The 16,654-nt window shown below is 40.5% G+C and overlaps 1 protein-coding gene across 2 annotated transcripts in view; it reads right to left on the bottom strand.

Annotated features, from left to right (window-relative positions):
- The window catches only part of sox6 (SRY-box transcription factor 6), a 214,312-nt gene that overhangs the window by 129,943 nt on the left and 67,715 nt on the right, over positions 1-16,654 (bottom strand). For both annotated transcript variants that reach the window (XM_063013527.1, XM_063013528.1), the window contains exons 4-5: positions 8,238-8,484; positions 2,188-2,398 (exon numbers count right to left, since the gene is read on the bottom strand). In XM_063013527.1, coding sequence (XP_062869597.1) covers positions 2,188-2,398; positions 8,238-8,477 — 451 coding nt within the window. In that variant the 5' untranslated portion in view covers positions 8,478-8,484. The remainder of the gene's footprint in view (positions 1-2,187; positions 2,399-8,237; positions 8,485-16,654) is intronic.

Raw genomic sequence — 16,654 nt, 5'->3', positions numbered from 1 at the left:
AAAGTCAATAACATGACAGCTCTCAATAATAATGCCACATAAAAATATCTTTTTAAAAATGCATGACCAATCAACGCTGTATAAATCCATTATAAATAAGGTTCGAGAATGACAGCCATGCAGTGAGACTGTTTATTAAAATGTTTTAAGCCTTTAAATATTTTTTCTGACCACTGCCACACTGTAAGGCAATTAGCAGCTAGGAATAAATTAATACAAAGACTAACAGAAGAGGGGCAAAATTATTTTAGTAGAATTAATGTCTAATTTATTCCTGTGATGAAGTGTTCCCCAGACTCCTAAGAAAGTTAGGTCTGTCTCGAGGGAGCAGGTCCGGGTGGGTTGGGGTGGGGGATTGTTGGGTATGGTTGCATGCAGTCTTACTTAGGTCTAATTAAGAGTAGAGACACTATTAAAGTGACTATTCTTAATATTTGTTTTTCTGACATCCTCTCGGCTCCCGAGAGACTCTGTGGTTTGGGTGTTAGGTGGGGAACTGGAATACCCTTAAAATTTTCTCATAATCCAAAATGTGGTATTAAAAAATGATTATTAATAACACAAATGTCAGTTGAGTGGCAAAATTTTTATCCCTTATAGTTTTTGTGTGGAAAATGAACAAATTACATTATTTTTTAACATTTTTCCACAAATTAACACTTTCCAGTAGGTTAAAAATGAGACGTGAATGTATTCTGGAACACAGCAAGCATACAGAAAATACATTCTCAGAATTTTTGTCTCACAACCTGATCTAAAAAAATAAAGTGTAATTATTTCAGCAAGATTCGGCAAACTTTGGCCAATAAATCATTCCAATTTAAAATAAATATAAGAAAAAAATATCAAAAATATTGCTATGAAAATGCACAAATAGATGAAAAGTTATATAAAGGCTGTGTGTCCATAGTTATTTATTTGGATTTTAACATCATGTTTTACACTTTGGTTACATTCATGACAGAAAAGGTAGTTACTCTTTACACAAGGTTCGTCAGTTCACAAGTTTTAACCGCCCCACCTGGGGATCGAACCCAAGACCTTCTTGCTGTGAGGCGACAGTGCTACCCACTGAGCCACCGTGCCAAGTCCATAGTTAATAGGAGATATTTTTTTTCCATTATTACTATCTAAAATCTTCATAGCATAACAGTTAATGACATTATATATTATATACACTGATCAGCCATAACATTAAAACCACCTCCTTGTCCATTTTATCAGCTCCACTTACCATATAGAAGCACTTTGTAGTTCTACAATTACTGACTGTAGTCAATCTGTTTCTCTACATTTTTTAAGCCTGCTTTCACCCTGTTCTTCAATGGTCAGGACCCCCACAGAGTAGGTATTATTTTGGTAGTGGATCATTCTCAGCACTGCAGTGACGCTGACATGGTGGTGGTGTGTTAGTGTGTGTTGTGCTGGTACAAGTGGATATGACACAGCAGCGCTGATGGAGTTTTTAAACACCTCACCGTCCTAGGACCACTGATGAAGATCTCAAAGATGAACAACTCAAACAGCAGCAATAGATGAGCGATCGTCTCTGACTTTACGTCTACAAGGTGGACCAACTAGGTAGGAGTGTCTAATAGAGTGGACAGCGAGTGAACACGGTATTTAAAAACTCCAGCAGCGCTGCTGTGTCTGTGTCTTCTATATGGTAAGTGGAGCTGATAAAATGAACAGTGAGTGTAGAAACAAGGAGGTGGTTTTAATGTTACATACTGTAGCTTTACCAAACACTAGTAAACCATTTTTGTTAGTTGTGGTAATTATTAAATAATTACTAACAGTAAATACCTCCTATCAACCATAAGGTCAGTGCTGTGAGTTTGGCTCTGTGCTGCACGAGGACCACACTAAAGTCCAGATATAGACTTTGTCTCAACACTTTATCACACTGGATCTCGTTCAGAACTAAAAACATGACCCTGTCAGTTCTACTCGGTTGGAGCTCTTGTGTGTGTTGAGTGGTAGGTAGAGTGTGTATATAAAATGAAAATGTATAAGGATAGCAAGAGAAAAGGACACTGATATATGCCTAACGTGGTCCATGCACAGCTTGCTGGCTCTCTGTAAAGCTATGAATAAGGCACTTGTGCATGTACATGTACAAACACAGATGTCTACACGCGTGCACACACACGCCCACACACACACACACTTTCAGGCCTGACATACCATCTTGTTCTGTCTTTGTCATCTCCTCCAGTTTCTTCTGCTTCAGCGTGTCCACCACGTCAGCCAGGCTCCCTTTGCGACGTTCAGGCGTTCCGAAGGCCGAGGCGCCCAGCAGGTCACCCCGCTCCCGTGCCCCCTCCTCCGGCTTGTGCGGAGAGGTAGAGTTATTCCGGAAGGAGTAAAGGGAACATACTTTATTGCTGTCTGACTCCTGGAGGAAAACAAAGAGCAGAGGGAGAGCAGATTGTTTTGATTGCAAATCTTTCTAGGCCTCAAATCTTTTCCAAGTGGTTTCCCATTAGCTTCAAGATGACAGGTCCGAATTGTCAAAACATTAGCGAGGCTAAATCTTTTTACAACCTGAACAATGTGAGCAAATCAAGTTTGTTCTGCCTGCTTTATTTAAGACAGGGCAATCCAAGAACAGTAAATTTCCAAGATCCAATTTTACTTAAGCACATTTACATGGATAAATATTCTCAAATGATTTAGTCCATAATCTGATCAGTGGGTTTCAAGCATCTTAATAAATAAACAATTACCTAACATTTACTCATCAATTAAGTAACTTTTTTAGCCCAATGCGCACTGTACACCTATCAGCCATAACATTAAAACCACATCCTTGTTTCTACACACATTGAAGCACTTTGTAGTCTTCTTTCATGCTGTTCCTCAATAGTCAGGACCCCCACAGGACCACTTCAGAGCAGGTATTATTTGTGTGGTGGATCATTCTCAGCACTGCAGTGACAATGACATGGTATTGGTGTGTTAGTGTGTGTTGTGCTGGTATGAGTGGGTAAGACACAGCAATGCTGATGGAGTTATTAAACACCTCAGTGTCACTACTGGACTGAGAATAGTCCACCAATCAAAAATATCCAGCCGAGAGCGCCCCATGGGCAGCGTCCCGTGACCACTGATGAAGGTCTAGAAGATGACCAACTCAAACAGCAGCAATAGATGAGCGATCGTCTCTGACTTTACATCTACAAGGTGGACTAACTAGGTAGGAGTGTCTAATAGAGTGGACAGTGAGTGAACACAGTGTTTAAAAACTCCAGCAGTGCTGCTGTGTCTGATCCACTCATACCAGCACAACACACACTAACACACCACCACCATGTCATTGTCACTGCAGTGCTGAGAATGATCCACTACCCAAATATTACCTGCTCTGTAGTGGTCCTGGGAGAGTCCTGACCATTGAAGAACAGGGTGAAAGCAGGCTAAAAAAAGTATGTAGAGAAACAGATGGACTTCAAAGTGCTTCTATATGGTAAGTGGAGCTGATAAAATGGACAGAGAGTGTAGAAACCAGGAGGTGGTTTTAATGTTATGGCTGATCCGTGTATGTAAAGCACTTAATTATGTGCATTCACTCACACCTAGGTCCAAATTGAAGTAGCCAATCTAAAAACTGATTTGTTTTTGGGAGGTAGGAGAAATGGGAAACCATCCATTGGAAACCAACATTAATGCATATTAAAGAAGTATAAAAAAGCATTAATCTGAGAATGTTATGCTTACAGGCTGTAGTGCCTAACTGTGTAAAGATAAAAATGTGGTCAGCTTTGAAAACCACATTACAGACTAAATAGTAGTAAATTAGAACACGACCAATGGCTTGATTAGTATTCTAAGGTTTTATACCAAACTGAATTAAACACTATTTTTGAATTGTACTTTTGAGGGTTGGTTTTACACTGATAAACATAACATAGCAGCACTATTGTCAAGTCCCACTTTTAGAAATATCAGTATTTATTATTATTAATAACACATTTATCAAAGACTACAGTATAACTAGTATATTATGATCAATACCACTGCTACTAAGAAACATCAGTGTTTATTATCATCAAAAACAACTGGTCTATCATGACCAGTACAGCTTGTATTAAAAAAAAAAAGGTTTTCATGTGTCATTTATAGACATCAATTTTCTAATTAACAACAATTGTACTGTAATTAAATAAACATGATGCAGAAATCTTCAACCGTATGCCTTTAATTTAGTGCTATAATACTTTCTAAGAGCTTAAATGCTGAGCAATTTGCTGCTTTCTGCAGAAGCTGGCTGCTCCTCGTTGAACCCCGCAGGCTGTCATAAATCTGGGCCTTGTCTGGAGCTGCTGTTGTTTTGCGATTCCCACCTGAGCATGGTTTAGTGGTTAACTGAACTCTCGTCTGAGCCTTGAACATTTCCTTTCCGCGCAAAGGAAGCTACGGGGTTGCTAAGGTATCTCTGTGAGAGAGCTAAACTGTGCTTGTTTGATGAAAACGCGTTGAAAGGAAGAACTGCAGGCAGAAGGCTCTACATACTCTGCAGTATTTAACCAGCAGATTCAACTCCTCCCAGAATGCCATTGTGAAACGCTGGCACTGCATGACTGTAAGCAGAGATTCTAGAAAAACGAATTCCGGAATGAGTCCAGGAGGGGCACGGGATTGCTTCATCGTACTGTATACAGAGCTAGTTAATCCTTGCATGCTAAAATCTGAGAGATCTTGCCAGCAACAGGGCACCTTGGTGCTCAGGGCTCGAACAGGCACAGGCGGGCAATAGGGCAGGCTGATTATGTGGCAGCGGTGCAGGGTGGCTAATCCAGCAGGGGAGGGAAGTAATTTAGAGTAATCGGCTGGCATAGGGACAGGGTAGTGGCCACACAGACGCCTGGCACAGTGGGGCAGACAGGTAATGAACTGAGAGGACATACACACTCTTTTCTTAGTTTCAACTCAATCTCAGCTCTTTTTAAAATCTGGCAACCCAAACCTTTTGCCCTTTTTACCTTCTGTTTTTTTTTTTTACAATCTAGTGCAACACCTGTTACTGTCTAAAATGCTTAGTAGCTCTGCAAGAAGATTTATGTTCAGATATTCTGAATTCCAAACTCAAACACTCACATTAAGTAAACTACAGCAGATTATTTAGCCGTGAATTAAGAGCACCTGATAAATGAATTATCTACATAATATAACATCACTAAATAGACAATGCTTGTATTTGAAATGTACCAGAAAATAAAATGTAGAGAAAATAATTCAATCTATGAAAATGAGAAGCTAGAATAATTAAGCACAACTGACTTATAAATATGAATGAAATATGAATTTTCACTCATAATAGGGATAATAAAGGGATTCTGCCCCTTTAGCGTGAGACAATATAATAAAAAAGCCTTTAAAACTAATTTCACTTGCACTGATCACACAAAATCTTGTTTTATCCTAACTAGTTATGCTGTAATCCGATTTACACACAACATTTACATAACAGAGACGCCAGACAGGATCATTTGAGTGCCGGCATTATTCCTGTCCAATTAATTTTTAGATTGCTATTTTAAAAAGCCGTAAAAATCCCAAAACCTCATCTATAAACCTCTTGTGTCTGTGCCGATTTGTGCCTATTTACTAATCACAAGTTACCCTAGTTACTCCTAGTTACCCCACTGCACCGTACAACTGCAGGCCTATAACAGCATGGAAATTAATTAACATAAATAAATAATAATAAAAAAAAAAAACAACAATCAATTTAATCTAATCCACCACAGAGCTGGATCTTTTTGGTTGGTGGACTATTCTCAGTCCAGCAGTGACAGTGAGGTGTTTACAGACTCCATCAGCATTGCTGTGTCTTATCCACCCATACCAGCACAACACACACTAACACACCACCACCATGTCAGTGTCATTGCAGTGCTGAGAATGATCCACCACCTAAATAATACCCACTCCGTGGTGGTCCTGGCCATTGAAGAACAGCATGAAATGGGGGGCTAACAAAGCATGCAGAGAAACTGATGGACTAGAAACAAGGAGGTGGTTTTAATGTTATGGCTGATCGGTGTAGTGATCGGGGCAGTGTGGTGGGGGGTTTAGTTCATGTCGTGGAGGCCCAATCCCAAACATTGAAGGACAAGCTGTCTTATCGTTTTAGTTGGATGTTTATGTGCATTGAAAAATTTGCGCTACACATGCTGTAAAAAGTATCAAATGTTGGGGTGTTAACTATATGGCTAAAAGTATTTGATCAGCTGACCCTGAGCTTGCTGGACATCCCAATTCATATCATGTGCATTCATATAAAGTTGCACTTTCTGTAACAGCTTTCAAATGATTTTGGTATGTGTCTGTGGGATTTCATGCCCATACAGGCAAAATGACCATTTGTAAGGTCATTCTCTAAAGTTAGAAGGGTTGACCTGGCTTAAATTTGGTGTTCCAATCTGTCTTAAAGGTTTTTATTGAGGTTGAGGTCAGGGGTTTGTGTCCAGTACTGGAAAATTTGCAAGAATCTTGCCTTCATAGCTGTTGCACATGGGTACCATTGCGTTGGCCCTGCCCAAACTATTGCCACTAGGTTAAAACCATATAATTTATTTTCTATAATTAATGTAATGCATTTCTTAGCAAGGGTTGTGTCTAAAACACCTGAAATCAATCATAAGGGGTGTCCACATACTGTAGGTTTACATTAAAACATTAAGTGTAGCCAGTTACACAGTCCGACAACGATGCTGATGGTTCTGTATAAGAACCAATAAGAACCAAGACAATAAGAGCCTCAATAAGGAGACATAGAAAGCGGACCTCTGCAAACACCCAGTCACACAAGGACTCCGTCTCTGTCTTTGTCTCCCTATTTATAGATTCATAAAATCGTCCTGACATGAAATGTAATTCAACGCCCTGTTCTCTTTAACTTTTTTGCACCACAAGGGATTCTGAGCCACTTGCGGATGGCTTCCACTTCAAAGCCGAGTGTTTGGCAAAAGTCGTCGTTGTGAAATGTTCCAGGGGGCCCCTGTTACACTCGGGCTCTGTCCTTGGGATGAAAAAATCCATCTCAGCTGAGGCTCAGTGTTTTGCAGATGTGTGTGCATGTACATGATGGGGAGAACATGGGTGTCTGGGCTTAATCGTTTTGTCCGCCATCACAAAGCACCATTAACACTTGTTACATGATTGTTTTAGGCCACAATACCCCCTCTAAAACCTTTTTTTTCACAGAAGTTAAACAAGATTTAGACTTAAATTTATTCACTAAACACCTGACAGTAAGTATATTATATAATTAGTATATCATGGATGTTAGAGTCGTTTGAAATAAGTAGACATGATATATAAAGTCAAGAATGCTAAATTTGTAAAAGGGGTAATGTGATTTTTTCTATACCTATTGGTAATATAACTTATACATAAGGTTAGCATTCCACATATTTTATCTTTGTTTATTCAGTTGTATGTATGTATGTATGTATGTAGAGCCCAGACTGGTCAAAAGTACTGCTGGGGATTCAAATCCTGGAACCCCGAGGTAATGGGCTAGTGTAATTTACTGCTATGCCTGCCAAGCATCCTAAAAACTAATAATATTGTTGCATTTTTTTTTAGTTATCGCCTTAATATGTACTAGATCCTATTTTGAGTCCACATCCAGAAGTCCCAGAGAGCATAAATGGTCTCTTTACTGGATGGGAGGGATGATATTTCTCTGTACTATTCCACTCAATCAACACAAGCCATCTTGGGCATCAATAAGGTTTTGAATAGAATATAACTTCTTAAGTTGCTTAAGTAGCAGTTCAGAGTTGTTGGATGAATTGATGTCTTGGAGGAAGCATGTGTTAGCCATCACCCTCAGTACTGGTGTGAGGCTGGGTGAAAAAAAAGTTAAAATACATTGCTAAGAAGAGAATATGACTTGTACTATATTCAATGGAATATGTAACAACTAAAATAAATGCATATATTAATTTAATATATGTAATATAATTAAATATAAAATAACAATGGCTGGTGTAAATGGGAAGTCTACTGGAGAAAAAGTTACACTAGTACTAGTCCTAAACCCAAACACTGTCTGAGTCTGCCAACTAGCTCATCCCTGCACAGTCTGATACACTTCACTGGCATCCAAAATCCCCATGTAACCCCAACACAAAGCCACATTTTATCCATTACTTACAGAGAACATTAACACAATCCATGCTAAGGTCTGTGTGTCTCTTTAGGTGACTGTGTGTGTTCCTCACCATGCACTGATTGGTCGACACCAGACTTTCCCAGTCAGATTCAGATGGCACGCCGCTGCTCACCAGCGGTAACTCTTCACCGTGTGACTTGCCGAGCATCAGGTTGTGAATTGGCAGCTGGGGTGCTGCCAGTGGTGTCTCCATGCCTTCTTCCTTTTCCCATACCAGGCGCTCCTGACCCGCCCCGTCCTCGCCACCGTCCGTACCCGCAAACGGAGAGGTGGCTTGCTTGGAAGACATGATTCTGCTGAAAGAGGCAGAAATACACAGACGAGGTCAGAGGACTGGAATGAGGACAGTGCAATTATATATATATATATATATATATATAATTATATATAGTATATACACCAATCAGTCATAACATTAAAACCACCTCCTTGTTTCTACACTCACTGTCCATTTTATCAGCTCCACTTACCATATAGAAGAACTTTGTAGTTCTACAATTACTGACTGTAGTCCATTTGTTTCTCTGCATGCTTTGTTAGCCCCCTTTCACCCTGTTCTTCAATGGTCAGGACCACCACAGAGCAGGTATTATTTAAGTGGTGGGTCATTCTCAGCACTGCAGTGACACTGTGTGTTAGTGTGTGTTAGTGTGTGTTGTGCTGGTATGAATGGATCAGACTCAGGAATGCTGCTGGAGTTTTTAAATACCGTGTCCACTCACTGTCCACTCTATAAGGCACTCCTACCTACTTGGTCCACCTTGTAGATGTAAAGTCAGAGACGATCGCTATTGCTGCCGTTTGAGTTGGTCATCTTCTAGACCTACATCAGTGGTCACAGGACGCTGCCCACAGGGCACTGTTGGCTGGATATTTTAGGTTGGTGGGTTATTCTCAGTCCAGCAGTGACAGTGAGGTGTTTAAAAACTCCATCAGCGCTGCTGTGTCTGATCCACTCAAGCCAGCACAACATACTAACACACCACCACCATGTCAGTGTCACTGCAGTGCTGAGAATGACCCACCACCCAAATAATACCTGCTCTGTAGTGGTCCTGGGAGAGTCCTGACCATTGAAGAACAGCATAAAAGTGAGCTAACAAAGCATGCAGAGAAACAGATGGACTACAGTCAGTAATTGTATATATATATATGGTAAGTGGAGCTGATAAAATGGACAGTGAGTTGACAGTAAGTGAGCTGTTTGGACATGATTTAATGATAAACACAAACTGGGGTCCCGAGCCAGAGCAGTTGAGATCCAGCTCATTCATAACATGCTCATGTCAATAGCAAGTCATGAAAACACAAAACACGCCTCTTAGATCCATATTTAAAAAAAATACAACTAATTTCAAAACAAACTTTCCCACTTTGCCAGACACAGTCCATAAATTAATGTAAAATTTTATGCTCACAACCCTCTCCAGCACTTCCCCAACAATTAATAAAGCTGCAGTCACAGAGACTGCTAATCTAATTAAGCTCTTGGTGTAAAAAAAAAAAAAAAACTGTATCATAAGGTTTTGCGACTGATCTAGTGCTAGTGCTGAGAAGCAGCCAGCACGTGTTTACTCCTAATCCGCTTTTCCTCTGTCTGCTCCTCACGCTTTATCTATGCTGGATATCCAGCAATCAAAACATCACCTCAGGACTACACGAGCACTGATCTATTAGCCTGGGGGGCTCCGCCGCACTCCAAGCAAGTTCTGGAGAACTGAATCGTGACCAGATAGTCAAAGGAGCATCACTGGCTGGCCGAATTGGCACTGGACAGAGGGCACGAGCATTCTAGGTCAAGGTTCTGCTGTGCGCTAATGTCTTATCTTTGCCCGCTGAGATTGCTGGGAGATGAGACCAAGGCAGGCTGGGTAATGAAGGCAGCCCGAGGTGCCTCCAGAACTCCTTTACCCAGCTCTGCCAAGTTTTACAGCATGAGGTTGATCGGGGGGGCGAACGCAAATCTGACAGATTATATTCGACCCAAACGTTCGACGACACACGACCGAGGACTCAAACTAGCCTGTGAATTGTTAAATACAGTTCATCAAGTGAGCACACAGCACAGCGCCAAACAATAAGAGCCTCGGTGATGCCTCTGACAGGTCATAATGCGTGCCATAAGCACAAACAGTTGTGTTACAGGCACAACTGGACAATAGAACCCAGAGAGAGTTAATCAAACATGCTACAACAGCTGTGTAAACACAGTACCCGTCAGTTAGCATGAGGGACGCATAATACAGCCCGAGGTCTGGGCTCGTGCGCACTCCTGTTTTCTTAAACAACCCCTAGCCTCAATTTTAATCAGCCAATAAACCGTTTCCTGTAATTACAGCTAAGAGGAAAAGATCCGCAGAATGCCTGAGCGTTAATTGAAAATCAAAATTCGAAGCGAAGTTCAGGGCACCGGCGGCAAGCAAGAGAAGGGGCGCTTGGAGAAATCGCCGCTTCCGCCGCTATTTCTTATTCATGGATCTAAAGAGCTCCATTCTTCTTCGCTGAATTGCGAGTGAAACAAAGCACTTCTTTTGTATTACACAGTAAATCAAGTGGTATTATTTTACCTCTAAAATATTCAGTCTCTCTGGCACTATTCCCCCCAGTCTCCAGCCATCAGTCAAACTGCTGAGGCATGAGAGCGGGCACGCGAGAGTGAGAGAGTGTGAGAGAAAAAAAAGAAGAGAGAGGGAACACAGAGTCGCTGACTCCATCCTTCCTTAACATGTGTCTACAGCAATCTTGTTAGAAAATGCAACAGATCTGCACCCGGGCTCCGTAACTGTATTTGTCAGTTGGAGTTAATAATTTATTAGGAGAGCCGGGAGGGCCGTACTGCTTGTGTGCACAGCCGAAGCGGAGAGCTGAGTGCTGAACTCAGCTCATGGCTTTCTCTCTCGTATGTAAACGCAAACACACACACACACACACACACACACACACAACATGCAATGCTGGGCAACAGCACAAAAAATATCAATATATTTTTCAGTATTGAGTCGGTAGCATCATTGATATTTACTCTTGATATTTATGTGCTGTGTAAATATCCAAACATCCAGCATCTTGTGAATTCTGCAGTGTAATGATGTTCTAATTCCTAATTTTGATTTTAACTACAGTTGCTAACTTCTCTGTGCTCATATACTACACAAAAGTACAAGTAGCTCTTGTTTGCTTAAATAAGTAGTACTAGCAAGGTCGTAGGAAAATTTGTCACCTTATACCTGGATGAAATGATCTGAATGGTCAGGTGTAATCAATCCAAAAGCCACAAAAGAGATCTGCTACAGTCAAACAGGTTTACAGGCATGGGGTTAGAGGTCATGCATCCTAAAGCTCGAATGAAGATTGTTTAAGATCTTGTGAACAAAAAGAGAATGGAAGGAAGGAGGGAAGGGAGTGAAGGAAGGAGGGAAGGGAGTGAAGGAAGGAGGGAGGGAGGGAAGGAAGGAAAGATGGAAGGAAGGAAGTAAAAGAAAAGAAGGAATTGAAGGACATGAAGGAAGTAATGGAAAGGAAGGAAGTGAAGGAAAAGAAGTAAAGGGAAAGAAAGAAAATTAAGGGAGGAAGGGAAGGGAAGAAAGGAAGGATGGAAGGAAGGAAAGGAAAGAAATGGAGGAACGGGAGGAAATGAAGAAAAGCAAGGAGGGAAGTAAAGGACAGAAGTAAAGAAAGAAAGGAAAAGAAAGGAAGGAAGTAAAGAAAAGGATATAAGTAAAGGAAGGAAGGAATTAAAAAAAAGAAAAGAAGGAAAGGAAGTGAAGGAAAAGAAGTAAAGGGAAGGAAAGAAAATTAAGGGAGGAAGGGAAGGGAAGAAAGGAAGGATGGAAGGAAGGAAAGGAAAGAAATGGAGGAACGGGAGGAAATGAAGAAAAGCAAGGAGGGAAGTAAAGGACAGAAGTAAAGAAAGAAAGGAAAAAAAAGGAAGGAAGTAAAGAAAAGAAAAGGATATAAGTAAAGGAAGGAAGGAATTAAAAAAAAGAAAAGAAGGAAAGGAAGTGAAGGAAAAGAAGGAATTAAAGTAAAGGTAGGAAAGGGAAGGGAAGGAAAGGTTAGAAAGTAAGTAAAGAAAAGGAACGGAAGGAAATGAAGGAAAGAAAAAAAGCAAAGGAAGTAAGGTAAGGAAGGAAGGAAAGGAGAGAAGGAAGGAAAGGAAAAAAGACATTTGCATATTTTTGGCATCGATATCCCAAAACCCCACACCTTTATACAGAGTGGAAGGTCATCACATCCCCATCCTGCTTTTTGTTCACATTGAACAGTTCAGAATCGATTCCCACAAAAGATTTGATTCTAAACACACATGTACTTAGGCGCTAATGCCTAGTTCACACTACACGGTCTTTGCCCTGATTGCGCTCACCGACAGGTTGCGGCTAGATGTGGCAGCTCGGAGGCAAATCGGCATTCGCTCGGGGCTCAAAAATCGCTTGGGGCTCGAAATATCTAGTATGCTAAATATCAGGACCTGTCGGCGACTCAAGATTTTTGTGAACACAAAATACGAAAGGGAAACCCGGGGAAGAAGCTGCAAATGTGTGGGGCATAATATAGTTTCTATCAGAATACACAGGCATAAACACAAGCTTTACAGTATTTGTGACTTATTATCAAACCATTAAACCAGTTGCATTGCAAAAAAATCTCAACTCTCTCTGCTGAACAGACAATCCCTGCTGGCCGCAAAGCAGAATCCAATTCTTTAGCCAGATTCGTTTATTTTTCCTCTTTGCTTTTACCCACACATCGGCGCACTTTGATCGCTTGCTTCTTGCTGACGTGCATTTTTTGACACGGTATCATTAAACCCCTCGTCACTTCTTGCGTGTGTTTTCGTAGTTTGGGAGACCAGACAGACTCGTCTGAGATTCCTCATGGTGAAAGATCATGTAGTGTGTGACCCCCTATCGCCGATCAATCGTGTAAACGACAACTTAAAAGACTCCCGATTACAAGAGATCCTGTTGTGTAGTGTAAACTGTACAACAATCTAAACACCTTGAAAGTCATGTAGTGTGAAATTAGCATTAAACGTGGCTGTGCTCCATTTTTGTATACTAACTTGCAGCTATGCTAACCATGTTTTAAGCCTAAGCACCCAACCCAGGACTGTCAAATCAGGACCCTAAAATCACTTCCTTCCAACTGATATAATAAGTTTTAATAATTAAACATGAGCTGCACCTACTGTACAATTGGGGTCATTTTAATAGACACCCACTCTGTCAGATTCTCTTATTTAAGCACCCCAACAGGATATTATTTCATTATTTTTCAAGCCGTAAAACAGAATCCAGTTTAAGTTATGACCCGGGGTACGACAGGGGGGCACTGTAAACATGTAAAACACCCGTGCATGAGAAAATGCGGCCGTAATTTATTAAATTAAATCCTGCTCTCTGAGCTGAGCTGTTCATAAACAAAACAGAACCTGTGCACCACCGGCCCCCCGATCACACACTTTCCTTCATTCTGATTAATAATTCAATCTGTTTCTCCGGTAATAAGACGGGTCCACCAGCCTTTTGCGCATATTAAGCAGAGAATATACTGTATGGGGCCTGAGCCTCATATGAATTCCTGACAAGGCCTCTCTGGCTTCAACTCGATTACACAATAACAATAGACAGCTAACAAACTAGAGTGTTCAATAAATGGAGAGGGAGCATGGCCCATCTCCACCCCCCTCTCTCCCCCTACGTTTAGTGTCCCGGAGAAAAGCAGAGGCAAATAGAGGAGCCGCTATATATAGCTGACAATATGGCAGCGTGTTTTAAAAGGATTAAGAGTTACGTTCCAGAGCCTTGAGGAGCTCATATAGCTGTGGTGTCCGGAATGCTTTGACTCAAGATATGTTGCCAGTGCTAATGTTTCATCACGCAACAAACCTCTGTTCAAATGGTTCAAGGTATTAGAACACACACACACACGTCACTCCCCATCCTGTGCACTGGTGTGCCCTATAGGTCTTATGACTGGAGGCCATGTGTCTTAGGGTATCCACTTTCACCTTTCTCAATCCTAAGGGGTCTCCTGCTCTCTTGCTCTTTCTCTCTCTCTCTCTCTCTCTCTCTCTCTCTCTCTCTCTCTCTCTCTCTCTCTCTCCCTGCTGTCCAAGCCTTCTCTTACTGTTGACCTTTTATAGACAATAGTGATCAGTTACCCAGAGCTGTGCTGTTAAACCCCTACATATCACTCAGCCCCCCTAAGCCTTCAGTCTCCGAATTCATAAGTCAACCCTGGAGAAAAGCATAACCCCCTGTTTCTGGCTCCCCCAAAACGCCAGCGTTCAGACCTATAGGAAGTGAAATAATTAAACCAAAAAGGAAAAAGTGGGGAGCAAAAACAAGAAGGCCATTGTTCCAGGAGCTAACGATGGGCGAGCTAAAAAAAAAAAAGGCAAAAAGCTGCTTTATAACGGGGCTTCAAGTTTCCATGGGTTACGAAGCACACGCATGCACACACACTGGCACGTGTGTACTAGCACACAGAAGCACACACACATTCGTAAAGGCACTCAAGCATATACCCTTAAACACACACAGTTAAAGATACGAAAATAAAGAACAGAGAGTAACGTCATGTATTCCGTCTAAAATCTGACGGTTGGAAAAATAAATCCTTAAGAGTCTAAGTCGAAGTAAGTCTGTGACATTTAGTTTTTTGTGTAGTTTTGTGTAGCTTCACAATCATTTCTAGTGGAGTTGTTGGTCTTAATAAATAGTTTATATGTGCCAGAAAAGAGAAAAGTGGCAAACATCAGTCATGTCACCACGTCTATATCGACCAGAGCAAGAACCAACTTTTCAGTTTTAGTAGGTGAGTTCTCCCACTGATTACACAATAGCTCATTTACTCTGACGTTCTTTTTTTCACAGTAATATACTTATATTAAAAAAAGAAAAAGTTAAATAATTGTAACCCTCTGGTGCTATAAAGCCTAAAGACTGTTAACTTTTATTGTATATTGTCGCTGTCCGATAAAAAACATGTATCTCCACTTTTAGCCGTTTTCACTTTTTTACATGTGTTGATTGTGGGTCTGTCTGTCCATAGCAGCGAATATCAAAATGACCAACGACAATCACGCAAACTCTTTAACGAGTATCTCCATTGGCTGCTAGATTAAATGTGCTGATTTTGACCAGGTATAGTCTAGTACAGTAATATTAGACTCTGCTCGTGCTAAAACATGCATTCACAGTACAGGCAGTATTTAAAAGAACACACAAAAGGCTGTGCAAGAAGTTGGACGTGCTCTCTGGAATTCACCAAAAAGAATCCGCGTATGTCCCTGATTGCTGTCTACAATACACGTAAGTCCATTTTACATATTATGAAACCGACAGACTGACGACCTGATGAAGATATATTTTTATTTCTGTGCTGAATTGTATCTATCTGTGGTTTGTTTGCATCGTTACTGTCAGGGACAAAAAGTTGTTTCCTTTTCCTGAAAAGTTGGGTTTTTGGAGATACGTGTTTTTCATTAGACAGCGACCACAAATAAATACAAATATTTGGACATAATTTATTGCATCAATAAATGAAATCACATTCTCTATCAGGTGGTGTGACTGTACCCACAATATATGTAAAAAAAACTTAGTGTTTTTACTTTCGTTATCGTGCTGCTCGTCCGGCGGGGATGCTACGGGTATTTTGCTCTGTGCGGTGGTGGAGTTGTGGGAAAAAAGGCCCACGACAAGGTAGAGTTACAACATTTTAGACTGCCTAGCTCCAGCACCCGAACTACCTATTGGGTTCAATGCTGGGGCCATACGGGAAGTCTCATATACAAAACTAACTAACTGCAGAACGGGTGCTGCATTCTGATTGGCTGAGCTGAATGTCACTCACATATCGCCGCTACAATATTATAATATAATAATAACGACCTGGCGAGTGCAGCCAATGTGCATGGCCATACTGCAAAACAGTGTGATTAAAATATTTAATCAATAAACAGTGGCTACTATTTTCAACTACTACTATTTTATTATGGTAATAAAAAATGAATGAGCAAGATGTTATATTATAAAGAAGATCTCAGCTGACCTTTGGGGTGCAGTGACAAGGTCAGTAGCTATAAAAAAATAATTGTTCATAATGTTTAGGCCTTAAAACATAAAGAATTCACAGAAATCTACAAAAATAAGTTAAAATTGTTTTTAGGCGTGGAACACGTGATTGTTTTGCTTGACAAAGAGAAAATTGTGAAAGTAAAATTATTACATACTATTAGTCATAATTTTAACTTGTTTACTTACTTTTTAAATGTATCCAACACTAGACTTTATATCAATTTCTTATGATTTTAAAGTGACCCAAAATGTCACTGATGGACATAGCCTAAAGTTTTAAGCAGTGTTATTTTTACTTGTCTTTTTTATTTTTATTTTATTTTTATTTTAAAAAAACACACAAAATATACAGGGTATGTAGTTTTTTTTTTTTTATAGA

The sequence above is a fragment of the Trichomycterus rosablanca genome, chromosome 17 (genome assembly GCF_030014385.1).
Source record: "Trichomycterus rosablanca isolate fTriRos1 chromosome 17, fTriRos1.hap1, whole genome shotgun sequence".
Classification (NCBI taxonomy): Eukaryota; Metazoa; Chordata; class Actinopteri; order Siluriformes; family Trichomycteridae; genus Trichomycterus; species Trichomycterus rosablanca.
Note: the sequence above shows the minus strand (reverse complement) of the source record. Positions and strands in the feature narration are given on the sequence as shown.